At 44.4% G+C, this 17,651-nt stretch overlaps 1 protein-coding gene across 1 annotated transcript in view; it reads right to left on the bottom strand.

Annotated features, from left to right (window-relative positions):
- The window catches only part of rgs12a (regulator of G protein signaling 12a), a 29,504-nt gene that overhangs the window by 2,208 nt on the left and 9,645 nt on the right, over positions 1-17,651 (bottom strand). Inside the window, exons 4-17 of the mRNA XM_061669409.1 lie at positions 9,866-9,887; positions 9,099-9,262; positions 8,482-8,574; positions 8,256-8,399; positions 7,899-8,081; positions 7,658-7,808; positions 7,480-7,577; positions 6,881-7,072; positions 6,376-6,449; positions 6,155-6,281; positions 5,908-6,004; positions 4,910-4,968; positions 4,588-4,702; positions 2,961-3,494 (exon numbers count right to left, since the gene is read on the bottom strand). Of these exons, the coding sequence (XP_061525393.1) occupies positions 2,961-3,494; positions 4,588-4,702; positions 4,910-4,968; positions 5,908-6,004; positions 6,155-6,281; positions 6,376-6,449; positions 6,881-7,072; positions 7,480-7,577; positions 7,658-7,808; positions 7,899-8,081; positions 8,256-8,399; positions 8,482-8,574; positions 9,099-9,262; positions 9,866-9,887 (2,053 nt within the window). The remainder of the gene's footprint in view (positions 1-2,960; positions 3,495-4,587; positions 4,703-4,909; positions 4,969-5,907; positions 6,005-6,154; positions 6,282-6,375; positions 6,450-6,880; positions 7,073-7,479; positions 7,578-7,657; positions 7,809-7,898; positions 8,082-8,255; positions 8,400-8,481; positions 8,575-9,098; positions 9,263-9,865; positions 9,888-17,651) is intronic.

Below are 17,651 nucleotides of genomic sequence, written 5' to 3'. Positions count from 1 at the left end.
GGAAGTGATGCGTTGATGCTGGTATTAGCGCCCCAATTTTGTCACTTCCGAACCATTAATCACAGTTTCCCAATATTCAGTATTTCTCCATGCCGTCATGCCATTACGTTATTTTTTTTGGTCAAATCTGTTATATATTATGAAATATTATTGTTATTATGAATTGTATTAATTCCTCAATTTCTTCTGCGATACTTTCCGGCACTCGGTCCACTCGGCACAATAGCGGAACTGGGGGTCATCTTGAAAATGTTAAGACTGTGCAATGTCTCCCTCTAGTGGAAAAGAAAATTGACGCCGTCTATTACAGTGTAATGAAACCCTAAATGTATTTCGAATTAATGTATCCGTATACAGTACAGTACAGTATATTTATAAAACACTAACTAGATACAGTATCAGTCATTGAGTATATTTTATAAATGGTCATATCTATGAATGCTGGTGTCCGTTATTATTATTATTAAATGTTTGTTTCAAACCAGGGAGCTGGATGGATAGACATCACAAGTGATACTTTAAAAGCAGCGGGATGAGGTTACCATGGCACCCAGCGGCGGGAAGAATCAGGCGCTCGGCAACCGACAACACGGCAGCCATTTTGTGCACACGGCAGTGAGATCAGAGCGAGCCTTGGAATTTTGAGATTTTGAGGCGCTCTTTAATTGGTCTGCTGGAAGATCAGAGAACCAATGAGATCGCTTACAGCAGAGATTCTCAATGTAGTGATAATGTATTCTGATTAAAACTGCATTGTTAAATGGCGTAAACTTTTTATTTTTTTTATTTTTTGATCCAGTACAGTTCAGTTGTATTTAGCTTTTATGCAAAATACAGTTGCATTTAATCTTTTAGAACTGTTTTTTTTTTCAAAGTGCTGTAATTTGAAAAAAGAAAAAAGTTGATGTACATGTTTTTTGTAGAATCATTAATTTCGCTATATTTGAGCACCGTGTTAATGTTCAAACTGTGCATAATTTACTTAATTTAGTTACAGTGACTTACAATAATTGGACTTTTTAGGATACCTCTGTCTCGTTTTCATTGAACACTAAGGCATACTACGCCACTATATTTATTTTTGGAAGTTGGTGGAAAAGGTTTGACAACTCTTGCACCATCGATGTACTGGGATATGCTTTGGAGTCCTCTGCCGATTTTGGATAGAGAATTTAAGCCAAAAAAAACAAGGAACAATCGAGTTGCATTTGGATTTGAATGTTGGCTTTGTTTTATTTATTTGCTGCTATGTTTTGCCTTAATAAGAACGGCTCCTCAGTGGCAGAGTCTACAATATAGTTTTCTGCTTTTAAAAACGGGCTATGGTTCATCTCGTGGAGTGTTTTAGTTCTTCTTTGGCTTCATTGCGTTTTTATTGTTGCTCTGTTAAGTAGTTAGCTTTCTTCAACACAATCCTAACCAGTTAGCTCATTCACTGCCAGCCTTCCCAGTTAACATGGATGTTTGACTTGTAAAGCCGTCAATGGCAGTGAATGTGTTAACAATGTCAGAATGTTACCTTTAGGTTTTGGTGGTTTTCAGTTTGACCCTGGAATGCATAGATTTTGTTTCCATTACTTCCTATGGGGAAGAATATTGGAGAAAAAATGAGCTTGTGGGAATAGATTGACAGGAATGAAAATATGTTTTTGCACGAGCAGAAAGTCAAGTCCAATAAATAACACGGCGTCCCCGCCACCCGCTATGATTTGCCACAACAGTAGAAGAAGACCTATCGAGCCTTCGCAGACAATCCAATACAATGCGACACCCTAAAAGTAACCACCACCTACACCGCAGAGCTAGAAAGAAGCGGGGCGATAGAAGCCGAGCGAGCACACATCATTATTCACACCCCCGCGCCGTAAAGAAACTCATGCAGCAACACCAAAAAGAAGCCTGATGAGGACGTCGCTACGAGGCAAAGAACAGAAAAAGCCTGCAGAGGTGGATCAAAGATTCCGGGGTGGAAAAAGACAAACGAGCATCACATCCGATTGGAGCTTTTATTCCATATACTAAATGACAGGTACACATTTGATTGGCAGGTCCAAAGAGAGATACAGAATCACAACCATCGGCGCTATTTCTCCGACATCTCATCACCTGACAAAATGCTGTCCCACAGCCGTGTGTGGCCATTTTTACAATGTCTTCTTTTAACGGGAGCCTCAGTGGAGGGTGGAAGAACCAGACACGAGACATTGCACGCCGCTTTGGGATGGCGTTCCGCTCCAGTCGGCGCACAGTCATGAGCAGAGGCGGGAGGAAGTTGAACGTCCAAAATCTTAGTTTCAATCAAATCTTAGGCTGCTGTGACGAAAATCCAGCGAGTCTCAAATGAGGTCCCCGCACAATTTTAAGTGAGTCGTCGAGTGGAGTCATAACTTGGGGTTAAACAAATCACGAAAAAAGTGTTGCCCAGTCACAACATAAATTTGCACGTTAGCCACTTTGTACTCAGTATCTGTACTCGCGTTGGTTAGCTGTTTGTATTTATCGGTACGTCGTATTTTGACTTGTCAAGTCATGAAGTTAGTCTAAGTCGAGTCTTCATCAGTTTTTTAGGGAAGCAAATTCTATAATTAGTGACTTAAGTCTGTCAAGTCATGTGACACGAGTCCCCCACTTCTACAGATGAGGGACTTCATTTCAAAGGGACACACCTGACTTGAGTGAAATGTCATCCCACAGCAGTGTGTCATGTTTTTTTATTTTGTGCTCTTTTTACAGGACCCTTAGCAGCTCGACTTTCTGTAATTGTCATAAAATTCCCAGCTTATTTTCATATTTGTACCGCCCCAAAACAATCAAGCCCACAATCCAAACTCCTGACCAAATATTTACAAGATATTGTGGCTCTTGATCAACAAACTGAGAGAGAATCCAAATCCATTTAAAGTGCATGAGGGGGTGAAATGATGGAATGGAAAAGGGAACACCGGTGTACTACGCGGTACCTGGAGTGGACTTTGCGTCTTGAGGGTGAGGGCAGGGTGGCGGCGGCGGGGTGAAGTTTGCTTCGGGCAGACTCCCCTCCAGGGACGGCAAAGGTGACGGGGACGTGGGCAGCAGCGTGCTGTTGGGGCTGTTAATGTCGCCCTCCCCCACCAGGGTCAGGTCGGCGTGGGCGTCCTCCTCCACGGTGCGGAGACTCGGCAGGGCGTCGGGGGGCCGCGGGATGGGGGACAAGTGGGAGCCGAAGGGCGAGTGGCGAGACGGGGGCATCAGGCACCGCCTGGACCCGGAGTGTCCGAGGGAGGAGTCCAGACTCTCGGAGCGGAGGCCGGAGGCCAGCGGTCCTCGAGGGTGGGCGCCGTTCTCGCGGCTTTGTTTCAGAGAGTCCGGCGTGGAGGAGGCCGGGTCCGAGGAAGCGGAAGCGGGAAGGGGCACCAGACGCAAGAAATCAGGAAGCACCAAGTCTTCTTTGGTCAGTAGTCCACGCTGGTCGTTGGCCCGGGTGCTCTGGGCCCGGCTCAGCAGCTCGAAGAATTCTACCGAGCGAAAAAGGACAATTTGTTTTGCTTTAGTTGAACAAACGGGCAAGCGGCTTCAAGGTGGAGACATTTAGCAAGCAGATAGGTCAGGAAGCAACCCCAGAGACCAAAGTAGGGCTTTGGAAAGACCCAGGAAATAGGACGTCTCCCATTCTGGTTTAAAGCGGCCATTTTAGTCCTTCAAAAGCAAACTCTTCCTCGAGCTTTTTGCCTATTGTTACCAAATGCTCAGCATGTCTACAAGACCGGCGATGTCATAAGATATCATCTGGTGTGCCACGAAAAATGACTCATTATTTACTACAACTATTTTCTCATCTGTGTCAGCGGTATATAGTGTCAGACGGGAGAATTAAGTGAGTGAGAACTAACCTGATGAACTAACCTAATGCCAGTCATTCAAGAGAATACAGTGAACTCTGAATGCAGATTTCTATCTGAAGCAATCCTCCGTTATTTGTTGTTTTTGTGCTCAAAGCAATATCGAATATAAAAATATTGATTTGGCACCATCTTGTGGCATCTTGGTGCCACGGTGCATTGTTGAAGTGAGGGGAGGAGCTTCATTTTGTGAGGCCAGAGGCTTATCTAATAAGTTCTGTGATGCCACCTTGTGGCATCTATGGGTAATTACATCTTTCGTGGCATGGCTCAGTCCCTGTTTGGTGGCTCGGGTGGTGTGCCGTGAGATTTTTCATATGTAAAAACACTACTGAGAAGTTCAGGAAATTGGGCTGTGGGGCGAAAGTTCAGAATGAACTTAATATGCACAAAAACCTTCACAGGTGAACTTAGGGAGTACCGTATGTAACTTTGCTTCATAAAGGTTGGGAAAGACTTTACCTAGACAGACGGTTGACGCAAAATTGCTCAACATATACGTTTATTTCTTTGTGCGTGGCCTGAGTTGGACAACTCGTCATAAAAACAGGAACTCTCCTAAGGCCTCTTGTGTCTGGTATTTTTTTGGTTTGGGGCGACTAATTTAGGCTGATTTTGGTCCTGGAGATTTTTTCCGATTGCGGCCAAATTCCAACAAAGTTTGGCCAAGCGCAGCTGAGCAGTGAGAGATGAAACAAGGGAGGATTACCTTCGGCTTCGTCTATATTAATCTTTTTCTGTTTTCTCTTTTCGCCAGGGAGAGCCGAGTCCGGTCCACCTGCTCGCCCGCAAAACTCCTTTGGCGTTGTTGACCGCTCACCTCCCTGCAGACGCAACAATGATAACGCTGTTAGGGGGCGGCCAGATTCGACCGCGCCGTCGTTTGCCGCCGTCCGCGTGGGAAGGACGTGAGCCGGTTAGTCAGCCGTGTTAGGGTGAAGCGAAAACCCCCGCTGCTCGTCGCATCGGCCGAAATGTTAATGCGGGTGAATGGAGACGGCCCCCGGCCGACGCAGATCGCGTGGACTTACTGTTGCCGAGAGACTCCTGGTCGGCGGTTGGCTTTTGAGGGAGGAGCTCTTGGACGAGTCTGTGGACGGCAAAGTGCATGTAAGTTTTTTTGTAAGTTTTTTTTTTTCCGAATTTCTCAAGCTTATCGACGTCGCTGGCGAAGATCTCCGCCGACCTCTCCGCTCCCGAGCCAGCGCTGTCAACGTTAACAAACACGTGCGCTCTCACAAGTGGGTCTTCTGCACGGAGGCGACCAATCAGAGGAAAGCGGGCTGTCTTAGCCAAATATGGACAAAGCGGATACAACATTTGGTCAAACGGAAGTCGCTGTCAGAGGGGCCTTTTCTGGACAACCCAAGGTGTTTTCCTAAATGAAATTGACACTTCTATACTAAGTCCATGTTAAAGAATCACTTCCATGGAGGTCTAAATAACCAAAATATGGGACCTTGAAGTAAATTAAATGAACAGTTTTGTTTTATTCTACAAACTATTGATATTGACATTACTCCCAAATTCCAAATACAAATATTATTTAGAGCAGTTGTATGCATAAAAAGAGATAAGGCTTTTATTTATGCAAATTTATAGTATTAATAACTATTTTTACATTTAAAATGTTTACAATAAATGTGTTTACTCAACTGCAGAGAGTGTGTGCGAGGAAGGGTGCTTATTACAGACGAGGTAGTTGCATTCTGGTAATAATATACCGTTTTTATATACAGTATTTATTTGCTCCCCGCCCCCAAAAAAAACTCATCATGAAATGTCATAGGGGGTATATTAGAGGGAAGTTTATACAAAGAGGGGGCCACATTTTGAGGAAATATGAGGCTCAACTGGATCGAGCACCTCGAGAGGAGGCTTTCATTGTGGAATTCCAGTTTTACACTGGTGGAAATGTCAAATCATCTCTATTCTTTCAATCTAGTTTGACAAATAATGATACTACTGTAGATATTTTTCCATTATATGAAAGAGGTTCCCACTATTTGACAAAAGGTAAGCGCTGTACCCTTGGCTGAGGCCGGGTCCGCCCGCTCCAGCACGACGCGCAGGCCGTCCAGACTGGATATGGGGGCTCCCAAGTCCAAAGGTTCAGTCTGGCCACTCTACAACAAAGCAGACGACACGTTTGAACTGGCAGTGGAACACGGGATAAAAGTAGAAAGCCACGGGACTCAAATAAACCCCACGGGTGACGAAGAGTAATTGTAGCCCTGGTACTCCACCCTGTGGCACTCCAAGCCCGCACAACTTACTATTTTCACCACCAGATCAGTGAGTAGGAGGCCGTATTTGGCCACCACGGGGCGTAAGACTTCAGCGACCGGCTTGGTGGGTTTGGCTTTCAGCCCCACTGAGCGGTTAATGGGTACCAGGTCCAGTCTGAAAAGAGCGAGGAGAACACGCTCGTCACTCGAGTGAGCGTGCACGCGCACGACATGCAACGCAACTCGGTCATCATGGTGATTGTTCGCACCGAAACAAGGTCCTCTTCTCCAGTCGCAGATCTCGCGAGCTGAGGGTCATGCAGTCTTGATCCAACACTAAAGGCTTTAATGAAAAACAATAATACATTTTATTCATGAGCACCTTTAAAAAGAGTTTTACAGATTTATACTGTGGCAGATTTTTCTCCCCTACAAATGGGTTTAATAGAGTACTGTCAAGTAAGTCTTTACTATTAATCTACTGTACCACTTTTTCCCTCACAAATTATGACCTAATACTTTATTTATAAAAAAACGTTTACATCTTTTTGTATTGATTAGCACATCCAAAAATATATTTACAAATATTTTAAAAATAAATACAAAAAATAAAAATACAATATGAAATACTATATTTTGTCTTATTTTTCACAAAATAATGATAATACTGTCTCGAAAAATGATGTTTTACAATCTGTTTTTGATCATTTCCCTGAAGAGTTCCGTGTGTTTACCCGGGGTAAGTTTCATACACGATAGCCTTGATTTGCTCACCTTTTCGCCTCCCACCAGGAAGAGATCCACCGCCGCCACGTTGACACTGATGCCGTGACACAGAACTTGGAGGACCTCCCGAATGGAGGCGCCGGGACGAAGGGTGATGGGGGAGCAGGAGCCGTCGGGCAGCGTCACACTGCAGTGTTTCGAGGAGCGCTCCCACGCGCCCACGGAGTGCCGATTGTCCGACTGAAAGAAAGTGAGTCGAAAATTATTTCGGGATGTTCAATGTTTTCAGGCCGTAGGTTCCCCATCCTTGCTAAACTAGACTCCAATTTGGGGTTTGTGGTATCTGAAGCAATTTACCTCATGTAACATTTGTAATATCAAACGACAGCGGTAGAGGTAAAGCTTATGATCCACATTCAAACTATTTCCCCTGTTTTCTCAATGGCTCTGCTTTGGTCAAATTTCACCACCCGAAAGTACATGTGATGTCATGGTGCAGTGTCGTAAACTACAGTATGTGAATTTGCTGCTGCTATATGTGGTCCAGGAAAAAAAAATCTGAGTGGGCTAGCACATAAGAAGACAGAAAGAAAAAGAAAAAGTGGGCTGTGTGTGTTGCCATGGTGATCTGCCCAGTGGAATGTTACCTCTATCTTGCCAACCGAGCAGGAAGTGGCCATCTCCAGACTGGTACTAGAAGACAAGGAGCCCTGGGACTCCCGTCGGCCATTACTACCCCAGTAGTCTGCACACAGAATCGTGAGATAAATTGAAAGAAGAAGACAAAAAAAAAGTTCCTTTCTTGAAGTCGTGCATTGCGCTCACCGAGGTTAATGTCGCCAATGTCCTTCTTTTTCGGACCCTTGCCAAAGCTCCTATTGCGGGACCACGAGAAGAAAATCCCACGTTTTTTGTCGGCGCTCTCGTCTCTGCTCTCCTCGTTGAGCGACCTCCCGGATCGCTGTTTCCTGGCGTCCTGAAAGGTAAGACAGCAAACAGTGTAACAACTCGACTGATATGAACGGTAGTTAATAAATTTTTTTAAATGCACTAAAAAAAAAAGTACCTTCTTGGGAGTGGAAAGCGTGGAGCGGTCCGAGCTGGCGCTGTGTTTGGATGGCGCTGGACTGCAGGGGATCTGGTAGGGATCCGGCAAGGGTAGGCCATTGACCTCGGCACGCATGCACTCCTGGTAGAGGGAGGACTTGAGGAATCGGGAGTAGCTGTCAAACTTCATCAGGTTGAAGATCTGGAAATGGGAAGGCACAGGCAAATTAGGCCGATTGTGCTGCACAGCCTTGTGCACAATCTAAAGAGCAAAACGTAAAAAAATCTCTTAACGGTCTACAGCTGGTCCCTATTTTGAACATCATAATATATTTTTGTTGACGTTGAGCCCAAAATGTGCAGAATGTTCCTTTACCTGTAGCTGCTGCGTCTTGAACATGTCCGGCCTCGGGGACGTGAGGACGTCGTCGGCCAGTTGAGCTTGGCTGTCGATGTTGACCGGCATGGTCGCCTTGCTCGACAGGAAGCTGTTGTAGATCTCGCCGGCTCTCTGGGACAGCTGCGGGAAACGCGCCGCGGGTCATTTTCTAGAACGCGGCTATGACGCAAGAAAACCAGTTGACGACATACGGCGGGCTTACCTGTTTTTTGTCAGTCGCCGGAACATGACTGAAGTATTCGCAGGCTTGCCAGAACAAGATATTCTCCTCACTAAATTCTTTCTTGAGAAATTCCTGTGAAGACATAAATGACTTTTTTATTTGAGCTCCAAATGCCTGGGGAACTTAAAAAAAAATGTTTTGCATTCCTGATTTATTGTTTACGCTGGAGAAAAAAAGTGGTCAATTCTGTTCCACAGTACAGTTGAGCCAGATGAGATTTTGCGAGGATTTTGTTGATTTATACCCAAAGTCAGTGCTGAGTCTGACTTCTTCAAACTTCTGGCTTCAGTGTGCTGATTTTTTTTTTATACCCAAAACATGCAGAGTTGCTATTGTGCTGGTGAGAGGAGGCACGGCGCATGTTATCATTCCTGTGCCTTGCTTTTTGAGATTTGGCAGGAAAAAAAAGGTCTGGGTACAATTGGGTGATTTTGAGTCCCCCCAAAAAAAAAGCAGTGTTGCTGGCAAAGGAAGTTGAGGGATCTATTGTCCTTCCTGCACTTTTCCCAGTTTATTTTTGAAAATCCCAATTTCCACGCAAAATGTTCCAATTGATGAGCGTCGTCGTGCTGGCGAAAGAAGCGGGGTAGGCGTACCGAGAAGTAGCGGACGGCCACCGGGTCCTGGAGAAGACGCTCGAAGCAGGCGGCCCAGCTGGCCACGCGTTGTTCCGGAAGCCCCCGGTGCCCCCCCGGAAGACTGCCGTTACTGTTCAGGCTGCTGTGGCTGCAGCATCCCTGCAACTGAACGCCGCTGTAATCTGCAATCAAATCACACGAGAGATTGACAATTAACAGCAGCAAGCTTTTTTTCTTATTGTTGTAGAATTAACGATGGAGCACCCTTTTGCTAGAAACTGCACTATGTCCTCTACCTTCCTGTTTCTAGAGGGGGTGTGCTTGATTTGCTTATCCAACTGTCTGGCAATGATATTCATTTATTTTGTTTTTTACTTTTAAAATGAAGAGCATTCTTAGCTTTGATCATCGACAGCACCCGAATGAGGATGAATCGTATAGAAAACCGGATGAATGTAATCAATGGCTAACTCCGACGTAACTCACGTTGCATTGTGCCTTGTTGATAAAGTTAAGCCATTTGATAGCACAGCAAGATTTGTTGGACTAGGAAGAGGAGTTGAACTGTTAGTAGACACATAGTGCTCATTCAAATGACAAGAAGAATTTGAAAGGTTGGGTTGTGACTTAAAAATTTAAATCAAAGTGTTGCACACTTGTTTTAGCTTGGAATTTTGAAACTGTTAAGATACTTGGCTCCGTTCAACACAAAATGCTCATTTGAAAAATCAGAGAGCAAATCAAGACGGCGGACGTAAGGCTCCAAACAAAAGTGCAATACTCACCGCCGTCCGAGGAAGCCGCCGACTGAAAGAGAACAAAGAGAGACATGAGTGAGAGGTTGCCGTCATGACCTCCTGAAGGGTGTGCAGATAGCAGCGTGTCTCCAGGCATCCCAACACTCCCGCTTGTGGAGAATGGTGTTAATTTGTACGAACGGGTGGAGGGATGGCCTCTTTAGCAGTTGTTCACACCTCCGCAGGGAGGAGGGCGGGGGTGTAGGAGCCACCCCCACTTGTTTGATTTGATCCTCAGAGCCCTGAAAGTAAGCATTCTTGCAAGAGGAGCCATCAGTGCCTCTAATGGTCCTCTGTTCACTTGCTAATTGCAGCATTGAGTGCTTTTATGTGCACACAGACATGCCCTCGACGAAAAGAGCAAGTAGTAGGCAACCCCCAAGTAGTCACAAAATATATGTATTTACTTCTAATAATGTATCCTTGTTCATCTATCTATGACAGTGACTTATAGTGGCAGGGAGAACAATTAACATTGCTGTTTGTTGGTGTACCTTGAGATTTTCTAATGGCAAATATACGCCAACTGTTGAAAGTTTCATGAGTTGAATCCAGTAAAGGTAGCAGTGTATTTTAGGTTTGTCCTGAAATGTCACCCAAAAGGTTAACCCTAACTTTTTGATTGACTCATGCATTCATCCATCCACCCATTGTCTTCCGCTTATCCGAGGTCGGGTCGCGGGGGCAGCAGCCTCAGCAGGGATGCCCAGACTTCCCTCTCCCCAGCCGCTTCCTCTCGCTCTTCCGAAGGGATCCCGAGGCGTTCCCGGGCAAGCCGAGAGACGTAGTCTCTCCAGCGTGTCACCTCACCAGGGAGGCGTCCTGGAGGCATCCGAAACAGATGCCCAGCCACCTCATCTGGCTCCTCTCAATGCGGAGGAGCAGCGGCTCCACTCTGAGATCCTCCCGAATGACCGAGCTTCTCACCCTATCTCTAAGGGAGAGCCCGGACACCCTGCGGAGGAAACTCATTTCGGCCGCTTGTATCCGGGATCTCGTTCTTTCGGTCACGACCCGCAGCTCGTGACCATAAATAATTGAGGGCAGGAACGTAGATCGACCGGTAAATCGAGAGCTTCGCCTTTCGGCTTAGCTCCTTCTTTACCACAGCGGACCGATACAAAGTCCGCATCACTGCAGACGCTGCACCGCTCCGCCTGTCGAGCTCCCGTTCCGTTCTTCACTCACTCGTGAACAAGACCCCAAGATGTTTGAACTCCTCCACTCGGGGAAGGATCTCATCCCCGACTCGGAGAGGGCACACCACCCTTTTCCGACTAAGGACCATGGTCTCAGATTTGGAGGTGCTGATTCCCTCTACGCCTCGGCTGCGCCTAGAAATTCTGTCCATAAAAGCTATGAACAGAATCGGTGAATCGGTGGAGTCCTGATTGACTGAAGTCAGTCAATCAAGTTGGGAAACACCGTATTAAAGCATGTGCACGTCCTCCGTTTTCCAAGGTTAGCACCGTTTCAGTGCCTTTGTTCTGAAAAACCTCCTCCGGCATTTAGTATGGTACAAACTGGCACCTGAAGCACCTGTTGTTTTTTTGCCATACTTTTTTTAAAAACAGTCCAAACTTAGCTACTCACTGCTGGTACGTTTACAGGAAGACAAGCTCTTATGAAAATGTCATTAGTTTTTGTTTTAGAGTGATGTTTCCATATGTTCCAAATGCGCTTTGCAACCAGGAATTTGCCAGAAATTTTGAAAAAGACTACTTAACGTGGTGGGACTTAGTTAGTTTTTAAGTTATTAAAAATACAACTCAAGGGAGCGGCAATTATAAGCCGTCTTGTAGCCGTAACCCTTTTCACTCAGCTACAGTATTTGTTCTTTTTGTGTGTATGTTTTTGATTGTTGGACGGAATTTATCATGGGGACCGTACTAAATTATATTCATTCATTCATCCAATTCACTTTACACTTCATGTAGTTGCTGTAATTTGTCTGTGCGAGTCCTACACTTGTTTCAGTTCAACAAGCTCGTCTCATTTTGGGGTAATGGGTGACAATGACACGCAAACTGTGTTACTTATGTCTGGTCTAACCCATAAATTTGTTTTGGTCGCAGTCATTGCAGAAAATCCCGCTTCACAAAGACAGGATGTTGGAAATTGAAGCAAGGATTTTGGTGCTTTTTTTGGCAATCGCTGGATATTCTGCCCTAATTCGAATCAAGGGTTGGTCCAGTGGTTGGGGAACACCGGCTTCAGCCACGCTGACGCGTAGCCAGCTAGCAACATTATGTAAGCGTAAGGGTGGTGGCAAGACTAACAACCGAGACTCAAAACCAAGACTTTAGACTCAATACATTGTTTTCAGCTTTCAGCTGAGCCACATCACAGGCTGAGACATGTCGCTGCAATCGCGCCATCTGATCCCCGATCGTGACGTTTTGTTCCGTTTTGGGTTCATCACCACATGTGAAAGCTCCGTCAGACTCAACCCACTAAACCGCTAATTGTCTGTCGTAGCCTCTTTACAACTCTCCAGCTGCCGAGTTCAACCCCGTGTAGTCAACACCCAAAGGCCGCCCCCCCATCCCCCTCACCCAACCTTCCGCAGTAGCCACCATGTGTGGAGTGGCAACGTTGAAGCCAAAGCACAAGTAGGAGAACACAGACTAACCGTCTGCGCGTCCCTTTGGAGCTAAAAACAGCCAAAACCTCAAACCGTAACTACATAGCGACTGTGATAGGTTTTAAGGAAGAAAGAAATCACTCATTGTGACGTCAAATTTGCTATCGAGCAAAGAAAAAAGGGCTCCATGCTGGCTAATGTTGAGAACTTGCGAAGCGTTTACCTATTGAGATGACAAATATGAAAGACATCCAGTTGTAGGAGTGGAGCATCCTCTGATAAGCAGTCGACTGTTGACAATAATCAGTTCTTTGGGTTTTCCGATTTTACATTGCGTTATTCACAAATCCAACGATAGTGGAGCTTGATGTTGCGGTTGACCCATCTGACTGTGGCAAGCCTGCTAAATACCTTAACACACAGAAGCTATGAGGTCTACGTATTCATGAGGGACCACACACACACACACACACACACACACACACACACACACACAACTGCCCCTGTCCCCCAAGTGATGACCCAGGCACATTATGGCCTCTTGTCCACGCACTCTTGATCCCCTCTTGACGCCTTGGATGACAAGTTGGTCCACAGTGGGTGGCTACGGATGGGGACAGGAACATTATTCCAACTGGTGCTTTAATTTTTTGTTATTTTACACACAGGAAGTCCACCAAATGGGTTAAATTTCAACAAAGCATCAACAAAGTATCAATCGGTTACCGAGTTTGCTCTGGTTAGTAAACGCACTTCCAGCTACCTGTGGTTGCAGAGTCTGGCGTACCCAGACAGCACATCCCGAAGGAACACGCAAGACCCAGACAAAAATAAACTCATTTTGATGCAACAAAGTGAACCCCTATGACAATGTCACAGCTTAGCACCTCTGGAAGAGTAGCTTGGTGTTTCCTTTGGGCTTGTTGAGGCAGGCTATTGGTATTAAAAACCCGCTCAACATGTATCCGGAGTCAACGAAAAAAGTGACACAAATAACCACAACCCCCCGCCACTTCAAACAGCTGTTCTCCAGCGAGGGATGAGCCACAAAGAGATGGGAAAAACAGCTGACTCAAACAAAAAAAGAGGAGCTGGCAACCGTGGGGAAATAAAAAGCGTACTTACGGTGTTGAAATTCCACGTCCTCTTGAAGGAAAGTCTCTTTTTGAGACTCATTATTCCCTCGACTGTTTGGCGAGCGGAACGCAAGGCAAAGTAGACGTACGCATACCTGCGCATTCCCCACCCAAAGTCAGGCCAACCGTGTCTGTACAAGTCGGGGAAAGAGAGGGAGGGGGGAAACCCTGAAATTTGACATGGCACTGGACTAAGAAGAAGAAGAAGAAGGGGGTGGAAGGGGAGGGTTCCTCACTCGGTAGCTGTTGCCATGGCAACCCGCCCGACGATACATACAGTCTCTCCAACATTGACGAGAAGGAATCATAAGCCCCCCTTCTTTCCCTTGACAAAACCACAATGCCCCCCTTCCTTTTTTACCACTTTGGTCTCGCTTGGAAAAAGAAGAAAAACGCAGTCGGAATAAATTGAAACCATATGAATTCTGTTGAATCAGACGTCGAAGTTCGCGATAGGGGATTATTCCAACTGGTGCTTTTATTTTTGTTATCTTACTGACATCACATAAAAAGTCACTTTATTGTCAAAATGCTCTGAAATGCTCGTGTCGCATTGAGGCGAACAATGCTGATTTGGAGCTCAACTTCCCTTCCAGCCACCTAAGCGTAAGGGTGGAAACAGGGGATGCAACCAAGAACCAAGCCAGAAACCTTGCTGTACCTCAAAAACATAGTAACGCTAACATGTAGCCACCTAGCATCGCAATGCAAGCGTATTGGTGTGAACACGTGACATCACCAGAAACTCGCCAGGAACATTGTCGTCCCAGAAAACCTTCAGAAATTGTCATGCTACCACCTAGCATCGTGACACAGGCAGATGGGTGGGACCATGTGACGTCACCAGGAACTCTGTACAAACCCTGCTGTACCTTAAAACCTTCAAACGTAGCAACGCTAACATGGAGCCATCTAGCATCGCGCCGTAAGGCTGTGAACACGTGGCTTTTAAAAGGTCTAAAAAACAAATACAAAGTTGAATAACTAGGTCTTAAAACGATGTAAAAATGTGCAAAAAGTTGAGTAATAACTAATTAAATACATAAACAATTTTCATCCAAACATTCAACCTATGTTACTCTGTTCTTCCTAATACTCCAGGCTCTGTTGAAAATTGATTTTACAGGACCGTAGCACCAATTGTATGAGAATAAAGTCCTAAGTGTACGAGAAAAAAAAAAAAAAAAGTACTTATAAATAAAATGGCAAGTGGAGGAGGTCTTTTTGTTTGTTTGGTGCAGCAGCAAATGGGTTTCATGTGATGCTTTGCTTGTCACAAGACGTCTAATTACACATTAAGATCATCGCAGTTATCTGTCATGGATGACAAACGAAAATAACATCAGGGCGACTTCCTTTTGGAGGAGAGGGAGCGACAGGGTGCCGCGACTGATAAGAAGGACGCGACATTTCCTTCCTACGCAAGGAAAGAGTGACAACGACGGCGATTGTCACGCTTTGGGGTGGTCGATCCCCATTTTACGGTGAAGTAAATTAACATTTTTATGACAATTAAGTCTCAGTGGTACAGGAAAAAATGTTCGGAGAAAAAGTGTGAATATTACGCAAATAGAGTTGCAAACTATCACAAGACCAAACATAGTTGTTATGAAAAAGTTGAGTGTTTTCAAGAAAAACTTCTTAATAGTAGGAGAATAAAGTAATATTAAAAGGGAAAAAAAAAAAAGTTTCTACGAGAATACAGTAGGTGAATAAAATCTGAATTTATAAGCAAAGCAGAGCAAATTTATTGATATAGCGCATTTCATACACAAGGTAACTCAATGTGCTTTACATGATTAAAAGCATTTAAAAACAGAAAAAAAACAGCTTATAAACATTTAAAACAAATAGAAAAAAAATAAAATAAAAATACAATTAAAACAGCGTACAGTGCAAGAAATATCACTTCAAAGTGGAAATGCTCTTAAAAGCATGGGGAGTTTTTAACCTGGACGTAACTTGGGGGCTGATGTCACTTCTGTTGGCAACTTATTCCATTTGTGTGAAGCATAATAGCTAAATGCTGCTTCGCCATGTTTGCTTTGGACTCTGTGCTCCACTGTTTGACCCGAGTCTGTCGATCGCAGAGTCCTACTGGGTTTATATCCCAATAGCATTTCATTCATGTATTCAGGACCTAATCCGTTTAGTGATTTATAGACCAGTAGCAGAACTTTAAAATATATTCTAAAGCTGACTGGAATTGGAATTGGAGTAATATGTTGTGACCTCTTTGTTCTGGTCAGAACCTGAGCCGCAGCATTCTGAATGAGCTGCAGCTGTTTAATGGTATTTTTAGGGAGTCCAGTCAGAAGACCATTACAATAGTTAAGTCTACTTGAGATAAAAGCATGGATGAGCTTCTCCTGGTCTTCTTGACACATGCAAGCCTTCACTCTGGATATGTTCTTCAGATGGTAGAAGGCAGTTTTAGAACACCAAGGTTTCGGACTTGGTCTTTGGTTTTTAAAGATAGTGACGCCAGGTATTTACTAACAGCAATTTTCTTTTCTTTATTGCCAAAAACAATTATCTCAGTTTTGTTGTGGTTTAATTGAAGAAACATTTGGCTCATCCAGATATTTATGTTTTAGACAAGTGACAAAACACCTCAATTGAACTGTAGTCATCTGGAGACACTGCTAGATATAACTGTGTGTCATCTGCATAGCTATGATAGTCAAAATTAAAGTTCTGAAGAATTTGGCCAAAGGGTAGCATATACAGGCTGAACAGGAGGGGTCCAAGAGCTGACCCTTGAGGGACGCCATAGGTCATTGCCATTCGATGAGATTGAACACTTCCAATGGTTACAAAATAACTCCTTTCCTCCAGGTAGGACCTGAACCATTTAAGGACTGTTCCACGAAGTCCTAACCACTTAGTCCTAACCACGTTTCCAACCTGTTCAGCAGCATATTATGATCTACCGTATCAAAATCCACACTGAGGTCCAACAAGACCAGAATTGACACCTTTCCCGAGTCAGCATTCAACCTTATATCATTTAGCACTTTGATAAGAGCAGATTCTGTACTGTGATGAGTTCGGAACCCTGATTGAAATTTGTCAAAAAAATTATATATTAGGAGTTTCTTTGTGTGAATAAAGATTTAATTTTACCGCAGAAAGATACATTTCATGAAAAAAAAAATCATATATTTAGATGTAAAAAGTACAGAAAGTCGCGCAATTAGTTTTTTTGTTGTTGCTGGAAAGATTTACGTATTTGTGAACCGTTTATGGCCCACCGGCCGCAGGTTACCGTGCTATAGGCGGACTAATGGGGGTAGTAATGCAATACGTAAACTTCAACACCCGACTCCATAAAAGTAAGCGATAGCTCCTCCCCTCAGCACGTATTATCAAAAAGAACGGACCGCACTCACTTGAGCCTGGAAGGCAACCACATAAAGACGCGACCACACCCTCGCACTGCTATTTCGTTTCCATAAAAAAAACACCCCAAATGGACTTTCCAAGCTTGAAACCCGACACGTATAATTAGCCCGGTGACTCTTGCCCCTGTTTTCCGATCTCGTAACAAAGCTCAGTGTGGGTACGCTCGGCGCGATGAGGACCTTGCCATGATTGTTCACTTCCTGAGTTTACGTTATGCCGTCTAATCGCTTTGGTCATGCAGGGAAGCTGAGCTGCTTGAAAAAAAAAAAAAAGAAGAAAGGCCCTCATAAAAATAACTTCAGCTTTATTCGTCTGGAAGGACAAATTCATTCTAATATCCACAATGGCAAAATGCACTATTTGCTTTATTATTGTCCTCCATTCTAATAGAACAGGTCCACTTGAAAACAACAAAAACAACACTGCATCCCAAACAGGCAGACAGTTTCCTCTAATAGTGGGCGATGTTCTACAACCCCAATTCCAATGAAGTTGGGACGTTGTGTTAAACATAAATAAAACATTAATACAATGATTTGCAAATCATGTTTCGACCTATATTTAATTGAATACAGTACAAAGACAAGATATTTAATGTTCAAACTGATAAACTTTATTGTGTTTAGCAGATAATCATTCACTTAGAATT

Source organism: Phycodurus eques, chromosome 23 (genome assembly GCF_024500275.1).
Source record: "Phycodurus eques isolate BA_2022a chromosome 23, UOR_Pequ_1.1, whole genome shotgun sequence".
NCBI classification, from domain to species: Eukaryota; Metazoa; Chordata; class Actinopteri; order Syngnathiformes; family Syngnathidae; genus Phycodurus; species Phycodurus eques.
Note: the sequence above shows the minus strand (reverse complement) of the source record. Positions and strands in the feature narration are given on the sequence as shown.